Raw genomic sequence first — 22,547 nt, forward strand, 5'->3', positions numbered from 1 at the left:
CACAAGAACTCTACGTACAAGGCCATGCATCACTCACTACCTCACACACTTCCTTAATCCAGGCAAACTCCAGTGTCAAAGTTGTGGTTTTATTAGGTTTAACTGAATGATATGGTGTTATGTATTAATCACTGGATTTTGTTTTCATCCATGTTTGAGCTACACTAAGGTAACCAGCATCCACCTGTACTCACCACGCAGACATGAGAGCGGTATTATCGTTCTCTGGAAGAAAGCAATAAAACGCATCCCCTTCAGCTTCTACTCGATATGGACACATTCAACATTGAACAGTTGAATAATAGACGATCCAAAATGTGGGAAAAGTACATATAATATACAAAAATATTAAAGAAAACACTACTTTGCTCTACCATTGGTTCCTTCATTTCTACAACAAGTTGAGGTGGTTTGCAGTGCCACTTACAGGATAATTTGGCCAACAGAAACAGTCCTCTGTGCGCTCCTGTGTTGTGTACAGTATTTACTTAGTGAAGAGACTGGGACGTTAAATTCAGTCCATTACTCCCATCTCTTCCATAGTCGTGCCCTAAGCCAGGATGTCACTCCGCTTGCTGCACCAGACCACCAGGCCAATCATGGCCAAGGTGAGGAAAACGGGGATGAGGATGAGGATGGTGAGGGTGTCGTCCGGGGGATCCAACCACACCGGCTGGTCTATGGTGCAGTTGGAAAAAAAGTGCTTGTGTATGTGGATGATGTAGCGCTCCACCAGCGGATTGGGCCAGTAGCAGTCGACGATCTGGGACTTTGTCTCTGTGCAGAGGGTGAAGAGGTGGTACTCACTGAGGAGAAAGACAGGAGAAGGAAATGTAAAAGAGGAGGAGAAAGTCATGACTCTTAGTTATAAGCATGAAAATATTAAAATACATAACACAGATGGCCTCCCTCCTTCCTATCATAGCTCAGAAGTACATTACTTATTCTACTGCTGTTACTCTTAGGAGCGCACCGGCATTTAAACCCTTCTGTGGTTTAGCTAGTAATAACCTTAGCATCAGCAATTTGGTATGTAATCCATCATAGTGATTGGGTACACGCTGCTTTTTCTGGCCCACTACCTTCTCTATTTCACCAGGAGCTTTTTAAAAACTCAGAGCTCTGCTTTGACGAATACATTGAGCCATTTCTAATCCCTCGTTCTCCGTCCTGCATTCTCTATCAAAGAGGTCCAGCTTCTTTTCTCATGACACACTGAGAGCTGCTCCTATCCTCAGCAGGTGAACATTAAACCGAGCGACAGTATTCCCACGCTCCCTGCTGATCCGAAACTGATTTGTCATGTTTCGATGATGTGGATCTGACACTCTATGTTATTAAAACTTACAGACTGGCTGGTAAAAAAGACTGTGCAATGGTTCATGAACCAAGCACTATTGTTGCAGTCGCTTCTCAAAATACTATACTAGCAACTGTGAGCTGTCATGTCATTAGCTACAGCAGTACTGCGAACAGTTTCATATTTTTGCTTCCTAATTGATGTCACTTTTATAATTATTTTCCAAAAAACTTTGTTCTGTCGTTTTGGCACCACTTCTGCTTTGTTCAGATTTATTTTTAAACTGTATAATGCATTAATTATGGCATCTTATGCAATATTAGCGTGGGACTTATATAGCCTGGGGAATCATTTGAAATAACTGCACAGGTCATCAGCGATCCTAATGACGAAACTGCACTGCCAGTTACCCACTATATTAAGCTCGTGCTTAATTGTGGTTTTAATATAGAATCAGAATCTTGATGATTTGAGGACAAGTTTTTGTTTTTCATCTGATTTTCTGAGGCCACCAAAGTGAATATATACTCTACACTGCATGTATGTTTAAAGTTGCGAGGCAGCTGAGCTTTCTTTTTCTTGATGTGCAGTCTTGTGAAAAACTCATCGCAGCCATGACAAAGTAGTTTGTAGAGCCACCTTTAGCAGAAAGAAAATGAAGTAAGAGTTCTCCACCGTGCTGACAGTCGGTATGAGGTGTTTGTGCTAATGTGTCTTCAGCTTGGTGTTCACCGACTGTGATGTTGGGCATTATAGTCAAACATCTCCACTTTGGTTTTGTCTGTCCAAAGAACATTCTTCCAGAAGTCTTGTAGTTTGTTCAAATACAGCTTTGCAAACCTAAGCTGTGCTGCCATGGTCTCTTTAGAGGGACTCCTGGCACCCTTTACAAATAAGCCATACTTTGTTCAGTCTTTTTCTGGTTGTGCTGTCATGAACTTTAACATTTAATATGCAGAGGACTGCAGTCTGAATTGTAGCTCTTGGGTTTTTTGCAATATCTCTGAACATTGCACAGTCTGACCTTTGGGTGAATTTGTTGAAACACTCAGTCCTGGGAAGATTGCACCATTGCCAAAACATCTGCTCTCATAGAGGTGCTCACACTTGCTAATGATCACCGAATCAAGTGTATTTGATTAGCACCGACTGGCTGCTGCTTACCCTCATAGTTCCTGTGGAATCATGTAGTCACGTAGTGTCCAATGAATGCTTAGTAGTGCATGTGCATGTGTGAGTGCGAGTGCATGTGATTTGAGAACATTGAAAGTCCACTGACAAAAACCGAAACACATGAACATTAGTGCTGACAGTAAATCTCTGAAATACAAGGTAACATCAGCAACATTATGTCAAACTGCTACACAGATTTACCAGCCTGCCACAGGACAACAGCCAAGAGCAGGAACAAGGGCTCATTAATGTGCTATCTAACATTTAGACCGCTTCACCCTGCTGCCCTGTTTATAGCACATATAAGTTCGGTTCTGACGTCAAGCTGCAGCCATTGTTTTCTGAATGCCCTTTGCTTAAGTGCCACAAATCAAATAAGCCCTGCTGCCTGTGTGTTTACACTGTGTATAGATGCATATAGTGCGCTGCAAGCAGGGCAAGAAGGCACCACATGTCAGATAAGACGAGTGCCCTGTCAAATCTGAACTCAGCAGCAGTATATTATTGGAGGGCCATAAGCTCATATGTTATGTTTGAAAGTTACTAACTCTTTAGAAATATCTGCAGATGCAGTTATTGTGATTAGATTGATTGTGGTAAGATACTGGGAGTCATTAAGGCTTACGAAACTGATGCTTTTAAAATAAAATGTGTTTTACGCCACTGGCAGAAGAACCTGAGAACGTGATGGCAGAGAAAAGGCTTTGATGATTGGAGAAAACACAAAGGCAGAGAGTACAAGAGCTATTAGACAGAAGTGATCAAAATGCAGACTGAAACCGTAGGGAACAGCAGACTTTTGAAACTGTTCCCAGATGTAACGCACAGCAACATGTTTTTAAACTCTCATCCACATGGGATCATCGGTTACGAGGGTAGAAAAAAATAGTTTGATCTGATTCACAGCTGATGTCCCAATGATTGCATAACCATGGAGATGACTACACACAAATGTGAATACACAATATAACCAAACACACTCACGTGTGACGATACAGATAGTTGTATACCCACATGACAGTTTTGAGACTGCAGACAGATACTGAAAATTGCTGGTAGTTGGTACCAGTTGGAGTATTTTAATGCCGAGACATAAAGCTTCACTAACTGTGTTATTCTAATTCTTTCCCTGAGATATTGTTAAGCCCCGAGAAAAATCCAGGCCCATAAATCAATTTGAACGTTTAGCTCTGAAAGGCAATAGCTTGTAATTTGTTAAATAGTAAGGAGACTCCACATATTCACATTTCTAAATGTTGTTACAGGGTTTTTTAATATATTTAATAGTGTGTATTATTACACTCAAGACAAGGAAAGTGGGGGAAAATAGCTTCCAGTAAGTTTTAAACCATTGTAAGTTTTAAGATTTCCTGCTAACTACTTCCTCTTACTTTTTAAAACATCAGGTAGTCTCCCCAAAGCTACACAGGCTGCCAGTTGTTTGACAAAATAAAAGGTATCTCTTACATAATAATGCAATAATTATTGTAGCTTCTAAATGTCCAAAGTGAGCAAGAAGTGCGGCAGAGTACCTGCAAACTCTTCAATAAACATAGTTTGAGTCACACAGCTTTCCAGTTACTGGGCTTATACAGTTGCTTAGATTTCTGTCACACTTACATGTTTCAGATCATCAAATACATTTTAATATTAGTCAAAGAAAACCTGAGTAAATAGAAAAAAGCAATCCAAAAGCACCTGTCCCTGTGTGATCAACGGTGTGTGATTTTTTTGGGAAAGGTGAGTTCAACTGTCACGCAGGCCTGATTACTGTCAGACCTGCTGAATCAAGAAATCACTTGAAAATAACCTGTGTGACAAACTGAAGCAGGCTAAAAGCTCTTCAAAACTAAAAAAAAATCTCACAAGACATCCAAAGAAACAGCTGGGAAACAAAGTCTATCAGTCTGGAAAAGGTTACAAAGCCAATTTTAAGGTTTTGGGACTTTAGTGAGCCACAGTGAGAGAAATTATCCACCAATGGAGAATACCCGGAACGATGGTGAACCTACTAACCTAATAAAATTACTTCAACTCATCCAGGAGGGCACAAAAAACCCAGAACAACATCGAAAGAACTGCAAGCCTCACTTTCCTCAGAGTCAGAATTATACAACAGTAAGGAAGAGACTGGGCACAAATGGCATCAAGGAGAAAAAACACTGCTCACCAAAAAGAACCCAAACGCTCGTCTCACATTTGAAAAAAACATCTTGATGATTCCTCAAGATGTTGGGGGAAATATTGTGTGGACTGATGAGACTTAAGTTCAACTTTTTGGAAGTTTTGACTCCAGTTAAATCTGGAGTAAAACTAAAAGCATTTCAGAAAAGGAACATCATAATAACAGTCGAACACGGTGGCAGTAGCGTGATGGTCTGAGGCTTCTGTGCTGCTTCAGGACCTGGTTGACTTACTGTAATTGATGGAACCGTGAATTCTGCTCTCTGCCTGAAGGAGAATGTCCGACTATTAGTTTGTGCCATGAAGCTCAAGCACACTTGGCTTATGCAGCAGGATAATGATAAAAAACACACCAGCAAGTTATCAAAGGACTCTAATTAACAGATTTCAATCAACTATAAAATAATAAAGTCCACCTCAGAGTGATTAAAAAAAAACAAATCAACCAGGCTTTAGAGTGGTCCAGTGAAAGTCTGTACTTAAATCAAACTGAGATACTTTGACATCACCTTAAAGAGGCTGTTCAGTGTGGCTAAATTAAAATAAATCTCCAGTGAAGATTTGGCCAAAATTCCTCCACAGTGATGTGAAAGATTCAGGTGTTTTGACACAGCATCATGTAGGTTTGGGTAGTTTTTTGTTGTGTTTTTTCCTTAAATGAAATCATCATTTAAAAACAGCGCCTTGCATTTACTCAGGTTATCTATGACGGACAGTAAAAGTTATTTGATTATCTGAAACATTTAAATGTGACAAACATGAACAAAAGTAAGAAATTGTTTTTTTGTACTTTTTACCTCGCTGCACTTCACACACATATTTGGAGCATAAGAAAACTCTTAAAATATTGCCGTTAACTATTTGTGTAATAACTTTTTTTTCTTCCAAAGACTGGGATTTTATAATGAGGCATTTCCTTTTTCCAAAGAAAACCCCTAATATGAATTCTTTATTCCTCTGGCTCCATGAAGGATGACTCCTCTGATTAACAATAGCTCACCAGACAAAGAAAGTTGACCTTCACCATTTATATGGTCAAATACATGTAATATATGGAAAGGACATCTTTAGGAAATTAATGTTTGATTTTTTTTTCCAGAGCCATTTTGATAATATGAAAGGTCTTATTATAACCTTCTGGCCAATGTCTTGAAGAATACTTTTCTATCAAACCAAGAGGTAGTTGAAGCATTTACTTTCAATAGAGTTAATAATACACAGCTACAACGACCGCAATTAAAACTTAATCAAGAACCTATTTTGTTATTTATGCACTGCGAAGGATCCAAAGACTGTTATTAAAGACAGGTGACTGATCCATACTTGGACATTGTGTTGTGCAAACATCTAATGCAATGCTGTTTCAACATTTGTAAAAAAAAAAAATTACATTTTTACTGCTGAGTGGTGAATAGTTGTAGTTCTTTGGTGATTTCACAAGAGTGACAAGGTAGCTATTAAATTAAGCAAGAACTTAAAGTCTCAGTGAAACGACAGGCTTGTTCATTTTCTTCATTCAGATGTTTTTAAATCAGGAGAAAAGAGGGAAAGGCAAATCATAGAAATATGACAGTTACATTATTCATGTTTGAACGAAAAGAAGTGTACTCCACCACCTACACATAAAAACACCCTTTTCAGCTTAACAAGGTGCAGGAAAGGCTGTTGCTCTTTGTCCACGCTGCCTTACCACAGAGAGGTGGAGATGAGCTACTACTACCTCCACCCCCACCAAAACCTTAATAAAGAGTCAACAAAGAGCTGCCTTTGAAGTGCACAGCTGACACTTTTCCACCTGTCAAATTCATGGCAGATGTTAGAAAATGTGTTTTGTTTCTGTCTTAACACAACTTGACATTTGACTTAGACTTACATTTTGCAACTTGAGAGCTCCTTTGGTCAAAGGGGAGAAACGATGTAACAATATTTAAACAGCTTCACCTTTTCATGGACTTCAAATGAGTTTAACCGTTCCCAGTCCTCTCTCTTCACTCTCCAGAAGGCTCACAGCTGTTGGTATCAGTGGTGTGTTATGACAATATAACCCACTTAGAATAAGGTTTCCTCATCTAAACGGTCTATCGCTTATCATTAGTAGCAGCCCGGAAAAAAAGAAAACCTCTGATGACTTTAGAGCAGCATCTGTTCCACACAAAGACCAAACACAACGGTGAATTCATTATTAGAGGTCCAGACCATCACCGCTGTTCCTGTGTGCACAACATTAAGTCTTACAGTACGGATTCTCCCAGAGCCGTAAACTGCTCGGGGCAGAAAATTAATATGTTATTAGAAGTAAATGATTGAAGTGCATAAATGCACGCACAGTACACACAGCCTCTCAGTGGTCTATCCATGCCCTTCTCTGTGACCTGACAAGCTTGTACTGTCTCATTTCAAACAATAACAGTTGTGCTGGCTGAGTGAGTGGCCAGCAGCAATCACTGCAGAGAGGCACGGCTCATTTGTCAAATGGAGGAAGCTCTGCAGGGGTCACCGCTTGTTTAAACATGAGGCCGCTCGCTCTCCGAGCTCGATCCCTCTCACCACTTTCTGGCTCCGCTCGTGTCGTCCCTCTCTCCCTCTCTCGCTTTCTCTCTCATTCTTATCGCCTACTTCCAGGCTCCAAAGTACACTGCTGCTGAGAAAGTCATTTTATCCTTCACTGTCATGTAAATGAACTGCCGTACACAAATGAATCGTCTCGTAAAATATGGACTCACACAGGAAAAGATTATGGAAAGGCAAAATAAGGCAAAGTGATTTCATCTCTCTATCACTCTTATATGTCAGACATCACTGGCAGATCAGATTTAGGATTAAAGTGACTTCGACTCTTAAAAAAATCAATTTCTACATCCTTCAGTTTAAGTGAGCACGACTGGAACAGCAACGGGTGAGCAAAATAAGAAGAAACCAGACATTACGCCACCCATCCTGCACTTCAGATTTAAAATAGCACTTGAAAGGATCTGCTAAAAAAACACTATTTAAGCTTTTTTTATTCAGAGACAACTTCCCTGATCAAAACACACAAGCTAATTATAGCCTTTAAATAATGAATTTGGCTCGTTTCCAGCCCGTGTCGTATTGTGTCTGGTTTACAGTCAGGAGTTTTCATTGTGAAACCGGTCAGAGGGTTTTGACACTGAGCCAGGGGAGCTGTTAGCTTGACTCACCATTATAACTTTAATTTAATGGATTTAGATGCAAATGATTATTTTGATTCATCCATTTCCTGCCATTTATGTGGGTTCGGGGTCGGGGGTCGGCAGCCTAAGCAGAGACCCCTAGACTCCCTATTCCCAGCCACTTTCTCCAGCTCATCCAGGGAGACACCAAATCAAGCAGCTTTGTTGTCCTGGGTATGCACTAGGACTCCTGCCAGTACGACATGGTAGAAACATCTTATCTAGGAGCCATCCTGGACAGATGCCCGAAGCACCTCAGCTGGCTCTTCATTGTGTGGAGGAGTAGCAGCATGAATGATCAAGCTCCTCCCCATGTCTCTAAGGACGAGCCCATCACAGGAATCTAATTTCAGCTGCTTGTATCCACAGTCTCCTTCTTTTGGTCACCACCCACAGCTTGTGACTGTGAGTGAGGGTAGGGTGTAGATCAACCTTCTCTTCACAACAACAGACACAACATGCACATTACTGCAGAGGCTTTACTATTCCTATTATCTCCCTTATTCACTCACTTGTAAACAAAACCTCGAGATACTTAAACTCCTCTACCTGGTGCAGCAACTCATTCCCAACACCAAGTGAGCAACAAACCACCTCATTGTAAAAAAGAAGAGAACAGATCCTCAACGCCTCAGCTGCACCTAGAAATTCTGTCCATAAAAGTTGAACAAAATGACAAAGGGCAGCCTGATAGAGTCCAACACCCATCAAAAAATAGTGACTGAGAGTTATAGCTGGGATTTCAAACCAAGTTCTTGCTACAGTTTAAAAAGAACTAGATCATCTGCAACACACAAAACAGAACTGGTCCAGTGTTTGGGTCTCCCTGAAGTTACAACACACTCTACATATTATCTTCTAGAACCACCACCCAAGTCTACCAGTCCAGAGGCACCACCCACAACTTCTGTAAGATGGTGCGACCAAGTCAGCCCCACGACATCCAGAGCCTTAAGAAACTCAGGAAGAGTCTCATAAACCCCCGGGGTTCGTTCAGGAGTTGTTTAACTGGGCCTAGACTCTGTTTTCTCTACAGAGGCTGTATCAGTGGGAATGAGGAGATCATTGAAGTCACCGCCTGGCTATGTCCTCAGGTTATGTCAGCAGCACTCTATCCCCCACTGTGAGCAAATTATTAATTTAAAATGTTTCTCTTGTTAAACCAGTAAATCCACAGTTTCTAAGTTCTAAATAAAATGAAATTAAATACAGCGTTGGTTTGTTGGTTTTGGTTCTTTAGCTACTAATGGCCACATTTGTATTAAGAACATCAGCAGTCATGTTTTGTCAGTCTGTTAACTGGTGCTGAGCAGTTCATGAGAGCCGCAGTAGTGAAGCTGAACAATAATGTGAAGGAAATCCAAAAGAAAAAGCCAAAACTGTCTGACTGAGGGACTGAAGAATCCAGTTATAAGTCTTTGTGGGAGGCTTCTTTCACAACTGTCTACAAGCTACTTGTACAGCCAATTTGAATTTAAGTTAAGTTGCTTTTTAAATTAATTTCTATGTCCAATCTTCAACATGAAAAAAGAAAAAGTCTTCAACGGAGCACAATTTGACAAAGCCATCCTGATTTGTTAATCAGGACTCTGCAGCCAACAGCACAAATATATTTTGCTTCAGGAAAATCACCATGAAGCTCTGACAAGTCTTCCAAGAAAAACAGAGAGAAAACGATTTAAAATGGAAAACACAGGATATGACCAGTTGGTGAAGGTGGTGGCCCTTATTCCCAGAAATCTTGCCTCATATCAGTGACTCAGACCATTATTTAGACTCCGGTGTGTGTGTGTTATTATGCAAGATACCGGTCTTATAGCTGACTCCTGCGCCTTCAGCCTCTGCAGTTGTTGTAAAGGGAGGGGGGCAAAGACTGCAAGAGGTCAAAGGTCAGAGAAAGGAATGAGATGGAAAAGCTGGATAAAGACAGATGCAGACGGGTGGTCAGGACTTTTTCTTTTTTTTTTAAAAAACACCAAAAAAAACCCAGCTCCAGCTTTGGAGGCATGCCTCCAACGGCTCTCCAACCCACAGACATTCAACCAGCTGCAGAAGGCCGAGATGGATTACAGTCTATCTGTCTGAGTGTTGTTGTTTTTTTTTTGGAAATTGGCATCAATGCACAGCTAACAGCTCACCAACTGAAATTACAAGTATACAGCACTCTGACAGGAAGAGAACAATAGTGGAGAAAAAGAGGAATGATAAAGATAAAAGCTTTAAAATGTGGGTGGCTTTTTGGTGTCCAGATGTATTTTATCATTAGCAGCTGCTTTGTGCAAAATGACAAATATCCTCTGGCATACCTTGTAAAAGCAGCTTCCAGTGCGCTTTCCGGAGCGCACATGTGCTATTTTGTCATTGTCAAATTAAGGTTGCGCTAATGTAAGGCGACACTTTCATTTACTCCAAAGATGTGCGTCCGTAGCAGAGAGTGTCCACTATTCTCAAGATCACCACTTCGTTTTAGGCGAGCGGGAAGAATTTATGACCTCAGTCTTTAAAAAGAGGAAATCTTTCCTCTGTTAAGAGAAATGATAATTAACAAACAAATCTATAATAAAAAGCACAAATTTATTAATTTACAATTATATAAGAGGCAGGCAAACAGGTGCAGGGCTGAATCTCCTTGGGAACATATGGGAGGAGAACAAGTGCTTAGGATGAGCCATTTGGGGATTCTACAAAAACAGATCCAGCTGCGATAAATTCCTTAACCTGCGATTAAAACTGAACTTGTGTGTGTCAAACACACACAAATACTGTGTGTGTTTGACACACACAGTATTTGTGTGTGTCAAACACACACAAATACTGTGTGTGTCAAAATTAATGCCTGAGATACTTGATGCACATAAGTGCACGACTATGCAGAATGCTGAAGAAATACTGGCAGACATTAAACGTGCACAGATACTCAGCATTACCACCATCAACTCACTGATTACAGGTTGATTGATATAGTTTGACACAAATATTGCAGCTCCCTCTCACTTGCTTGCAGGTCTTCAAGCAAAAGGGTCCATAATTCCTTCTTTTATATCCTCCAGTCTTTGCAGGCTCTGATCGTTTTTTTTCCTGTAACCACACTAAACTGTAGGTCATTACTAGCTGGACGGATGCTGCACAGACGTTTCTTTACCTCAGCGATGACGGCTGCAGCCCGTCTAGCTTATGTTACATAAATAAAACAACAGTAGAGCTTTTTAGATCCCTTGCAGATGGTTTTTGATGTACATTATACACTTGTGACCCTTTACTTTTTTCTTTGCTTGTTTCTACAATTTAATGGCAGTTTTGTATTAAATCAGCTTAACATCATCCAATGCTCCTCGCACAGCATATACACAACTTTGTTTTCGTTGCCAGCCTCAGATTTTATTCCCGCTAGGCTTATCAGTAGTTTCCCTTTTTCGACAGGAGTCCTTCATTGTGTCACAGCATAGGCATGTTTTTAGTGGCCAGCAGGGGGCGACTTGTGCTACTGGAAAAATAAAAGAAGTCGAGCTGTAAAGAAATCTACGAGAAAATAATGCTTCTGCTCACTTGATTTATGACTTCAGTAAACATTTTCCTGATGAGTTTGGGTTTTGTGATTAAATAAAACATTATGATCTTTTTTATAAATTCTGACCCCTTACTGTGTGGTCCAACTGTAAGTATAAAGTTTCTATATTTGAAGACTTTAAATGTGTTAAAGTTAATTTATTTAGTCTTAATCTACTTTTATAAAGAATAAAATTGGGGCTACAGATATCTCTGTTCCATTTGTTTGTTGCTCTCACTGTGAACTGACTTCGCCTGCAACCTGCTAACAGCCTATCAGCGTCAGTCTTCAAATGCGGTGGTACCTGATGAAGTGTGTGAGGTTACACCAGTTCTGTGGATCTATGTGAGTCATGTCCTCCTTGAATCCCTCTCCACAGACCTCCACCTCCCACTGCAGACGGGACTCGTTGCAGACTTTCCTCACCCGCGGGGGAGTGGGCTCTGTGCTGAAACTGTCGGAAGCTGAGAGGAAAGACAGCAGAAGACAAAAGTCCTGTTTTGTGTGCGTGACTTTGGAAAAACTGAACAATAACTGAGATGAAGCATGGTAAAGATGGACGCTCATGCTTGTTTGGTTTGTGTTCATGTATCGTTTATGAGCTGTCTCATGTTCTGTCATCAGCTGAACCATCACATTCAATATGTCTCATTTGAACTGTTTTTGCTGACCCAACTGTTACTGTCCTTCTTACTGATGCATGAATAGATGCTCGGATAAATGGATGGATATTCTCACCTGACAGTCCTCTCATCATCCCGACATTGACTGTAAAGAAAACCAAACAAGAACACGATTAGAATAAATTCATTTCTACACTCTCCCTGTTGTTTCTTAACTATGACCTTTGACCTTCCCCGCTTGTTATTCCATCTTCTGCGTATGGTCACATATGTCATTGTTTTTGCTACAGAGCATGTGACCCATGTCTGGACTCTATAAGGTCATCATAGCGCTTGTTAATATTCAGCGAAAGTGAACTGTGGCGCTTTTTAAGTACACAAAGGTGAATTACATTTTTACCGTTGCGCACTCTTTTTTCTTTTTCTTTTTTACTTTATTTCTTGAACGTTTTTGAGCACTTTTGAACCAGTGTCTTAACAGTTATCAGTCTCACCTTTTCAAAGTTTTGAAGGAAACATATTGAATGTCAGGACCAACTTATTTGAAGACGTTGTTGTACGAAGGGCTTGACTTTAACATCACACTCCTATAAGTGGCTATGTCCAAGGCAGAGGTCAGAGGTCAGCAGCTTTTACTATGAATAGAATTATTTTTAACCAAAGTTCTGTATTCATATATGAGGTATATTGCACCATCGGCCCCTCTGGCCATCACCAGTAGGCGGTAGGTGAAGTGTCTTGCCCAAGGAGCTGGGGATCAAACCGGCAACCTTTCGGTTACGAGATGAGCTTCCCAACCCTTGGACCACGGTCGCCCGTTACAATAACAGTAACAGTAACATTACAATAACACAATGTTTTCTTGCATTTATGGTAAAAAGTAAGAAAACTTCTCTTAGTTGCTTAGGCGATCGATTTCACACAAGAAATCCGCCGGATTTCACACAAGACTGATGTAAGTCTCTCAGTTCATGTTTCCTCACAGTCTTGGGAGTCTTTTGTGTGTTGCACAAATATTTTAATCACTATGCTACGGAGGTGCTAGGATGACAGGCAGAGAAACAGGGGAATTAAATCTAATATGATGTGTAAGCCCGCTCTGAAACATGGTGGCTGTAAAGCTGTGCAGGTCGTTGTGAGTAGCTGTACTTGTGCAAATGACTCATATTAAACTGAGCACATTTTAGTATTACATAGAAGTTCAGGCCTGTAAACACAGATATCTCGCTGTTCTTGGAACATCTTTCCACATTTACTGCACATCAAGCATAACAGTAAGCCAGCAGTGTCGGCAGTGAAAGCAAACAAATCTTCACACATGCTCTTATTTTCTTAATTCTCCTCCACAATTTATTGTTTTCATATTTGTGCTTCAATGACTTTTCCTTAATTAAAGAAACCTATTATCATTTTCTAATATTTACCTAATGATCTTATACTCAACACACGTGGATATTATTTCGCTTTATTAGCAATGTTCCCTCTATCTTGGCATTTCCTTTAAAATCTATTTCATGTTTCACTTTGGTTTTCTTTTTGGTGTTCTTCATATTTATTGTTTCTCAGTCTTTCAGTGAATTTCCAGAAGTCTAAAAGACAAAAGACAAAAGACAAAAATAAGCAGAGACAAATGCAAACTAACATCTGAAGCCAGGTATCTCAGTGACACCCTGCAGTACAATAGTGCACAAGGGATAAACTTCTATTTCCCTTCCTTCTTTTTTTCATCCTGTGACTTTCCGATTCAGAATCCTGCACAGGGCTGCCCATTTTTACTCCAGCAGCATGAGGAATGACCAAAGCTAAACATGCTGCTGCGCAGGAAGGCACAGCTCCCTTTGAAGTCTCCTGCTTACAAAGCAGTGGATCAGTTTAAGAGACACCCCGGAGGGAAAAGATTGTTACCAAGTTAGCATGCTAAATATAGAAACTGCTATGTTTGAGCATGTAAGGATATTCAGATTTGTGGGATTGTCAGGGTTTTTTTTCCTAGTGTGTGTGTTCTTTTTAAATACTGTGGTTAGTACCTGTAAATGGATACAGCTGCAGGGTCCAGTTAGCAGAATATTTAATGAAAATGTTTCTGCAGGTAGTTCTGAGCACACAGCAGTGTTTTATGGCAAATTCTCACGTTACCGACACCTACAGGTTAAAGTTGAGCTGCACTGTGATGACACTTTTATGGCCGTATGAGGTGCACCCAACAGCAAGACTGGATTTTTTTTAAACTGACTTATCAGTGCAGATTCGTTAGAGTAATACTTTTTTCTTTTCTTTTTTTATAATCCATCAAAAATTGTTTAACATGTATGACCTTCACTGCCAGGGTAATATTTTTCTTAACATTCTTCTCTGCTCCACTCCAGAGATTTCCCCAAAAACCTTGAAAAGGTTTCAACACAAATGTTCAAAAAACTCTGCCTCCTTTGGTGATGTTTCATTAACATAATAAGAGTAAAAGATGCAATAAAGACATTCAAGTCAAGATTTGTGTGTGTGTGTGTGTGTGTGTGTGTGTGTGTGTGTGTGTGTGTGTGTGTGTGTGTGTGTGTTGGGGGGGAGCTCTATATCGTAACAGCTCACTGGACTGTCACTCCCAGATTTCTCAGACTGGATCCAAAGACAGTCACAGACTCTGGCCAACAATCCCCCAGCTAATGCCGGTCAAGTCCATCACTGTTATAAGAAAATCAGAGAAGTGTGAAGTTGCAAATAGAGACAGAAAATCATTTTTCATCATCCTCCAAGCCATCAGCTCACCAAGCAACTCCTTTATGTCTACAGATCAATACATCAAATCAAATAATATGTACAGAGCACAATAAAAAACTCTTTGAAACTTCCCCTCTCTGATTTCAAAGCTTGGCTTTCAGCCCTCATGTTCCCACAGGTCTCCTCTTGCATTTCATTATTCCCACCATGCCGGCATATCCTAAAAATAACATTCTCTGTATAACACTCAACATAAATACATAGAGTACATAATCTGCTGTGCAGCAAACTCAATCCCTCGTAACACATATGAGCTCTGTGTTCGATTCACACTTAAAACCACTCGGAAAGTTACATTTTCCAAAATGCACAATAACATACACGTTATTGTGAAGCCTCAACCCGCTGAACTCAAACTTAATCAAGTTGCTTGGTGAATAAATCCAACCAGCGAGAGACAATGAAAGTGAAAACCAAGCAAAAACAGAACAAATAAGCGAAGACACAGAGCTCCAACACGGGGAGCGGAACTGCAAACAAACTGACTTACTCCTCCACTAACCCTCCGATCCCCATATCCAATATCGACAATTACCCCATATTGTCACGGCTGCTGCTTCGAAGCCTGCCGTGCCTGCAGTGTGACAGAAGGGTAGTATTTGATTCTCTGGGATGAGAACACTTTGGAAACCAGTGCACTTCTGCATTAATCAATCTGCTTCAAATCCTCATACCTGAAGTGGATGGAAATTACTGGCAGAAGCCATGTAAATGGAAACAATGAGTATGTTTTGGTATACCACTGCTAATTTTACTCGCTTATTAATTGAGTAATAATCTGTAATATTGTAAATCTGTGCAGTTTTACTCATTTGACTAGTCTGGTTTTTAATATAATGCCTCAAGCCACCTAAAGGAACTTTACTGTGCTGTAAGATAAAGACCCCACAATATAAAAGTGAAAATGAGACAGAAACCTGGCTCAGGGAGGGGCAGCCATGTGAGCTGCTGGGGATGAGGTGAAAGAGAAGGAAAAAAAGGAGACAGGACCAAATACACACTACAGGAGGCATCTGCTTCATTTAAGACTGCTTCAGTAGCTGGTATCAGTTTACACACATGCAGGTGTTCTTCTCATTTCCATAATATCATTTGTACATGCCGCTGTCAAATAAGCCAAAGAGAAGTCCAGAATAACTTCTGAGTTATTAAGGAATTCAAGCTGGATGGAGGATCTGACGAACCTGCAGCCAACAAGCTAACAGCAGGTCTCCCTCCAGTAAGCGCTCAGGGTAACAGCAGGAGAAGGTCTGAGAGTAAATCCCCTGTATCAGCTTTATGAACTGGAAACACAAGAGAATTGGCATCATGACTACATGTGTGCATGAGAGATTTGGATGTTATGTAATGATTCGTGATTATGAATTATAGCAGCTTAGTGAATTTCTCGTCCTGGCATTTGACAGATAAACAAACTCAGTATTAGATTTAAAAGGCAGATGAAATACTGCCAGAGTGGCTTTGAACAACCCCCCCCCCCCCCCAAGATTTTTATTACTTGTTTGGGAACATCTTATTTGCAGCAAAACAGACCACAGAGCAACATTAGCTGCATTTGGAGCCAGCTCATGAGTTTTAAAAAGTTCCTATCACATTTTGGGAAATAGGAATCAAGACTGCTGTCAGCTTTTTAGTTTAAGTAGAGCATAAACTAATAAGCTTCTTCTCATCTAAACCTAATATTTCTTCTTTTAGCAGCTTAATGCCCCATTTTATTCACCTGCTTGATGCGGGGCAGGCAGGTTGATGAGAGCGTTTTTAGTGAACACAATTAGCTAACAGATGCTAAACTGAGCTGTAAAGCAGTGACTCATTTTACCGCTAATTATCTAAGCCAACAACAGTGAATTTTTAAAGTTTGAATCCAGATGACTCTGTGGAGCAGTTGGGCACATGTGTAGAAAAGTGCAGACTTTGAAAAACAAATTGGAAGTGAAGCATACCAACGGGTTCTTCTCCACTTCTGCAAAGGGGATGAATAGAAGCAATGCAAAATACAAAATACTGTACTGGCTGTAAGATGTAGAGCGTGTGAAGTGTACACATGCCGAGATGAATTTCTTTTATGTGCAGACTTACTAAAGATTACTCTGACTCTGTAACTGTGTGAAACTGAAGGAGCTGAGCTGTGAACCTCGTATGTCTGACAGCCTGTGTTCATCATACATGCAAATGGAACATTTCAGCAGAAATCTATTTATCATTAATTCTTTTATTCACAGCCTCTCATTACAGACAATCGAATCGTTAAATGTCTCATCAGTCACACATGCAATGATAGTAATGCATTCATTCACTCAACCAGCCGCTTGCCTGTTTTCACCCCATTCATCAACCCTTCAGGTTGCACTTCACAGAGGTTCACCGGGGCTACGACTGCTGCTGATGAGAGCCAGCTTGTCAGGACAAGCGGCACACACACACTTGTATGCTAATGAGGCCTTTCCTGGTTGCTGTGGATGGAGCTGGTCAAACATCAGACACAGATCATCACAATATAATCAAATCAATGCGGTTATGAACAAAGTCAAAGAATCACAGAGTATAAAGCATTTGTCACAGTTGCAACTAAAATAGGCAGTTACATCCTTAAAGGTACAGTAAGTCATTTTAAAGTTTCACTTCTACATCTTCCTACAAACTGATGCATTCTCATAAACTTCGAATGCGTGCATTAAAAATACATAGGAGCAGGCGCCAGCTTGTGGACGCTGTATTCCCAAAGCCGCCATCTTGAATACAGAGCCCGAGGTGGACATCGCTGTTCTGTCTAATTGTGTTTTATCTATGTATCTAGTGTACGGCCACACGTGTAGTGTCTTTATAAATCATGTTTTCATTTAAAGATCAAAGTATGACCATTTAACATTTATTCACGTATATTTTCATCATCTCTTTCTTATTATGGCTTTCTCCTCCTCCTCTTCATCTGCCCCTTCCTTCAACACTGCTGTTGTTCCTCCCTGATTTCCACCTCATCCTCTTCCTCCTCTTCTATCTCAAGCTTCATCTCCTGAACTGAAATCACAGCTTCACTGACTCGCAAGCTCGTATCGAACCCCTTTCACAAAGTTTTACAGCCTCCTCCAGAGTAAATAGATGTGCACACACATTGAGAGAGATGTAAACAACAGTGGACCAGAAGTCTACATTCACCACCGAACGGCAGCCACAGTTGTTTGTCCTATAGCGGCCACCATAGATAAGATTATTCAGAAAACAGAATTCATTTGATTGCAACCTATTGTCATCTACTGCTAAGATTTTACACACTGTGCCTTTAAAATCAATGAACACGTGAAGTGATAGATTATTTTTTTTCACCTATTAACTTGGGGAAGCAAAGCAGACGTACATTAGTGGTATTCTTCCAGGATAAACTGTTTACTAAGTGCAATACAGCTACAGAGCCATCTGACAGCATTGTCTGCAGAGCACCTCGGCTAAACTGCTAAATGCTATCAAGCTAACAGTAAACCATGTGGAAAGCAACAAATTCATTCAACATTCAAGTAGTATACCTTTGTAGTATACCATCTTTGAGTGTTTCAACAGATTCAGCAACTCACACAATTCACTTCACCTGAATATTTTTTACATTTGCTCCTCACCTCATTTGCTTCATGTTTCTATTACCGTGACATGAATATGCTTTAAGCAATTAGCTTCATATCAGCAATTAATATCGGTCATGCATTTCTGTTGTTCACTACTTGAAAATAAATCTCTCCCCTCACTCATTACAGTGAGTCACTTCTTCACCTCTGGCATGTCTCTTCAAAGTCTTGGCCACGGTAGGCCTCAGACCCAGTTAGCTTCCAGCCAATCCACCCCAGCAGGTCACTGCATGCTTTATTCTTACTGGCTACAGTCAAGAGATGCTTTTAAGTCACAAGTGGACTAACAAACTAATGTGAAAATAAAGGAGTGGACACAGTTTCATTTACTGCCCCTTTAATTTGGAAATGCAGCAAAGCTGTTATTTATAGCTAATAATAACCAACTAGCTGAAAAGACACAGGCACCAAACATAAATGTAATAAAACTGGGATAATTAAGTCTGAGCATGTTCCTTGTTGTACAGCCAAAGGAATTAGCCATAAGGCAGAATATTCATTAAATTCTCCGCATGTGGGGGTTTAAATTAGCAAAATGCTAACAGGGTGCAATTATTAGCTTTCCTTTCTTTAACTTAATGTTATAAGCAATGATCATTAAATACTTGTTTTGCCATCACAGTTTCAACTGCTTTTTATCCTTTTTTTTACCTCCTGCTCTCAAACCAAAAGGCAACTACATAAAAACAGCATTAAGAGAGTAAATTATGCAGGCAAAGCTGAGTTATTTTGAAGTGTGAGAGTAATAAATGGAAGTGTTAGCAGGTGGTGGTTGACAGCTGAGCATTGGTTGGCTCAGTCTGTGCTGTCATCTACTATCTGTTAGATTATATAAATATAGGTGAGAAGAAATATAAGATGAAATAAAGTAGATGAGCTGCCAAAACTGTCCAGAAAGATTTAAACCATAGCCGGAAGTGATAGGGATTAAATAAAAATCAGTCTTATTTTAGTTCCTCCTCATCATTATCACTGGGACAGAAAGGTAATGAGTTTTTTTTAAGAGATAATTAGGTTAATTTCACGACATGACAAAAAACCTTCTGTTAGTTTGAACACAGGGAAAGATTATATAATGCATCCTAAACAGGAAATTAGGGAAACCTTGTCTGACTCTGTATCTATGCCTGCAGCTATATTGTGTCCTGTTTTTTGTTTTGTTTTTTTTGTTTTTTTTATCTCATCAGAGAAATTTAAAAGGGAAACAAATCAAGTGTCCTCTTTGTCATGCTCTCTATCTACTGCAAGATGCCTCGCCTTTCTTTCCATGCAGCAGATAAATGGTTCGAGATGCTGAGGTTTGTAAAGATAGATGTAGAGGAAGAGGGAAAAGACAGGACAAAGGGTGACTAAGAGCGATGAAAAGACAAGTGAAATGCGCCCTGGCCAACCAACGATGGGGATTTGTGCACAATTAACTTGGGGTAAACAAGATTGGACAGGAGTGTGCCGGTTTAGGTCAGTGGGATGAGCAGACAACTATATGCCGAATGACTGAGAGCAACCGGCCCGGGTTGGAGTTTGACTCCCAGTCCTTTGCTGCATGTCTTCCTTCACTTTTCTGTCAGTTTTCACTGTACCTGTCCAAAAGAGAAGAAGCCCCAAAATCTTTTTTTTAAATAAGATTGGACAGAAGCACACAGCTGGAAGCATACTTGAAAGATTATATATGTATATGCTAATTATAATGGGCCTACAATAGAACCCTGAGGTACGCCCTTGAACAATAAACTAGATGTATTGATTTGCTGGCTAATCAATTCCCAACCTCCCTGCTTTAAACCAACCCAGCAAAAGATTTCAGACAAATTCACACCCGAACTCGTACAGTATTAAGTTGTTCAATTTAAAAGCTGCTTCTGGTGCTGAGTGCTGTAAAAACACAGTGAAAACCCGTTCAGTGTTTCTGTGGAAAAAAACCACTAAAGGTAGATGAGGTGAACCAAGTAAAATTTGCGTGTCTGAATAATTTTGAGTCTTATTCTTATCTGCAAACACCATTTAGTATGCATGACTGAATGATGTTTGCACCCTCTCTACTCTTTGAAGAGACTTTGAAGATCTCTCACTTTTTGGCTTTTCAAGGCATGCCGCCCCCCTGTGTTCACCAGCTGCAGGAAAAACAACTAATGCAAGCTAGATCAATGAGCACATAACACTCAGAAGGAAAATGTCTGTTTAGTTTGCTGTGACTTCTAAGGAAGAAGCAAGAGGTTAGTGGATTTTTTTTTTTTTTTAATTTTAAGATCAGAGATCTGTGAAAACAGTTATTTTCTGATTTTTCTTTAAATTATAATCAGTGTAGAAACAAATTTGGCAAAATCAAAAGTTAGTTGGGGTTGGGGGAGGGGGTAAAGCAGTAGTCCAACAGATGGTCCAAAATTAAAGCCACCTGTTTTTGGGAAATACTTCTTCCCTGTTTGGTCTTCCTTCTGTGCTAAGATCCAGGAGAGCAGCTCCTCAAACAGTGACTGAGGTTATCGTGCCAAGGTCACCAAGACAGCTGTGGAGGTGATAGCTTTTCCTTCACTTAAATAGAAAGCTTTTTAACTACAGCAGAAGCAATCTTAAAGTGAAGGCCAGAAATGGAGCTGAGATTTGAGCAAACACTGAGGAAATGGATGGAACGGGGATTTCTGTCAAATGCTTTAAGTAACATTTGCTCCCATTATTGTTGAATGAATTCTGAGACCTTTGGATCCTTCCTATAGTCAAACAAAACTTGGGGAACAAACAGATTGAGATGATTAGTAGCCTCAAATGCAGTGCTAGCACAAGTGTTTGTGCCAAGAGGATGTTGCTACTTATCTCCAACCCTCTTTCCTGATTTAGTTTATTTTCTCTTTGACTCAGAAGGTTACCCACACATTGGTTGTTTCCCTTTGGTTTCCAGAAAGCTTCCCCCAACTACTGGCAGCGCTTTTTGACTGTGATAAAAAAAAATTTAAGATACTAAAGCCAATGTGCCAGAAGTACTTCTCCTTCTTCCTGAAATTAATGCTGACCTGTTCTCAGAGCAGAAACCAGAATTTGTAATCCATTAACACTGATTTCCCTAGCCCTTTCCAGCAGTAATAACTGTGACACACAGACAGACACGCTGTCAATCATTCTTATTATCGCTGGAGCTGTGTGACCTTCTAACAGGCAGCTGGAGTGCAGTGGCAATTGTGGGGTACTGATCCAACAAAAAGGCAATGGGAGGATGTTGTTGTAATAGAAAGGCTGACCTGTTTGGGTCATGTGAAGTCACACCACAAAAAACTCCAAAAGAAAAGCTGTCCTGGTGAGTTTTTTTTGGCGCTCCATTGTGTGATCCCTGGGATAAACTGTGAGACAGTAAATCCTGTATCGATTTTGCTCAGTGCGTGCTGTGTCTGAGAAACTGGCCTTTTATAGCAGACACAGAGAGTTTATGCTCCCTACACTGTTTTTTTCATATTTCATTAATAAGTTCAGAGTATATATTTACTTGAAGTGAAAGTGCGGATTCAATTCTGTGCCAAGGTCCTTTTTTATTTGTCACTCACTCATTATACACTGCAGATTTTTCAATATTTCATTGTTAGCCTCCAAAATGCATTTTACTCTCGCCGCTGGAAATTTCACAGACGGCGTTCTGCACCGGTGGTGACCTTCGCACTAAAAGTTGACCTCGACTGGCTGATATTTTAAGTATTTCCACATTCATTTTCTGTTTAAAATTGTCCCATATGAAAACAGGGGACTGTTTTCAAACAGGTTTATTCAAGGATTTCTAATTAATTGCCTCAAGGCAACGGTCATAGTGATTTGGTGTTATATAAATAATAAAATTGATAAAACTGAAAAAGCTGAAGCTGCTGGCCAAACATCCATAGAGTTGACAGTGATAATTGTCTGTTGGTCTGTTAATATGACATTATACACAGTTTGAGCCACATGACCTGTTTGAGCTCTAAACGTTGTAATTACATGTTCTCTTAAAGGGAACTCAGAGGTTGCCAGTATAAACTCCTAACTCAAAAAATCAGCGGATGAGACTACCTGCCATATGTCTCTTACCTTTTTCCGCTTTATGCTTCCGCTCTTCCTCGTTAATTAATAACTTGAGCAATAACTTTGTTGCAGCTAGTTTGAAAATTCTTGTTTGCAATTATG

General features: G+C 40.1%; 1 protein-coding gene across 1 annotated transcript in view; it reads right to left on the reverse strand.

Moving 5' to 3' along the window:
* Positions 1–388: 388 nt before the first annotated feature.
* The window catches only part of LOC101488002 (receptor activity-modifying protein 3), a 33,030-nt gene continuing 10,871 nt past the window's right edge, over positions 389–22,547 (reverse strand). The window contains exons 2-4 of the mRNA XM_004569538.6: positions 12,134–12,163; positions 11,700–11,859; positions 389–806 (exon numbers count right to left, since the gene is read on the reverse strand). Of these exons, the coding sequence (XP_004569595.2) occupies positions 551–806; positions 11,700–11,859; positions 12,134–12,163 (446 nt within the window). The 3' untranslated portion in view covers positions 389–550. The remainder of the gene's footprint in view (positions 807–11,699; positions 11,860–12,133; positions 12,164–22,547) is intronic.

Source organism: Maylandia zebra, linkage group LG9 (genome assembly GCF_041146795.1).
Source record: "Maylandia zebra isolate NMK-2024a linkage group LG9, Mzebra_GT3a, whole genome shotgun sequence".
Taxonomy (NCBI): Eukaryota; Metazoa; Chordata; class Actinopteri; order Cichliformes; family Cichlidae; genus Maylandia; species Maylandia zebra.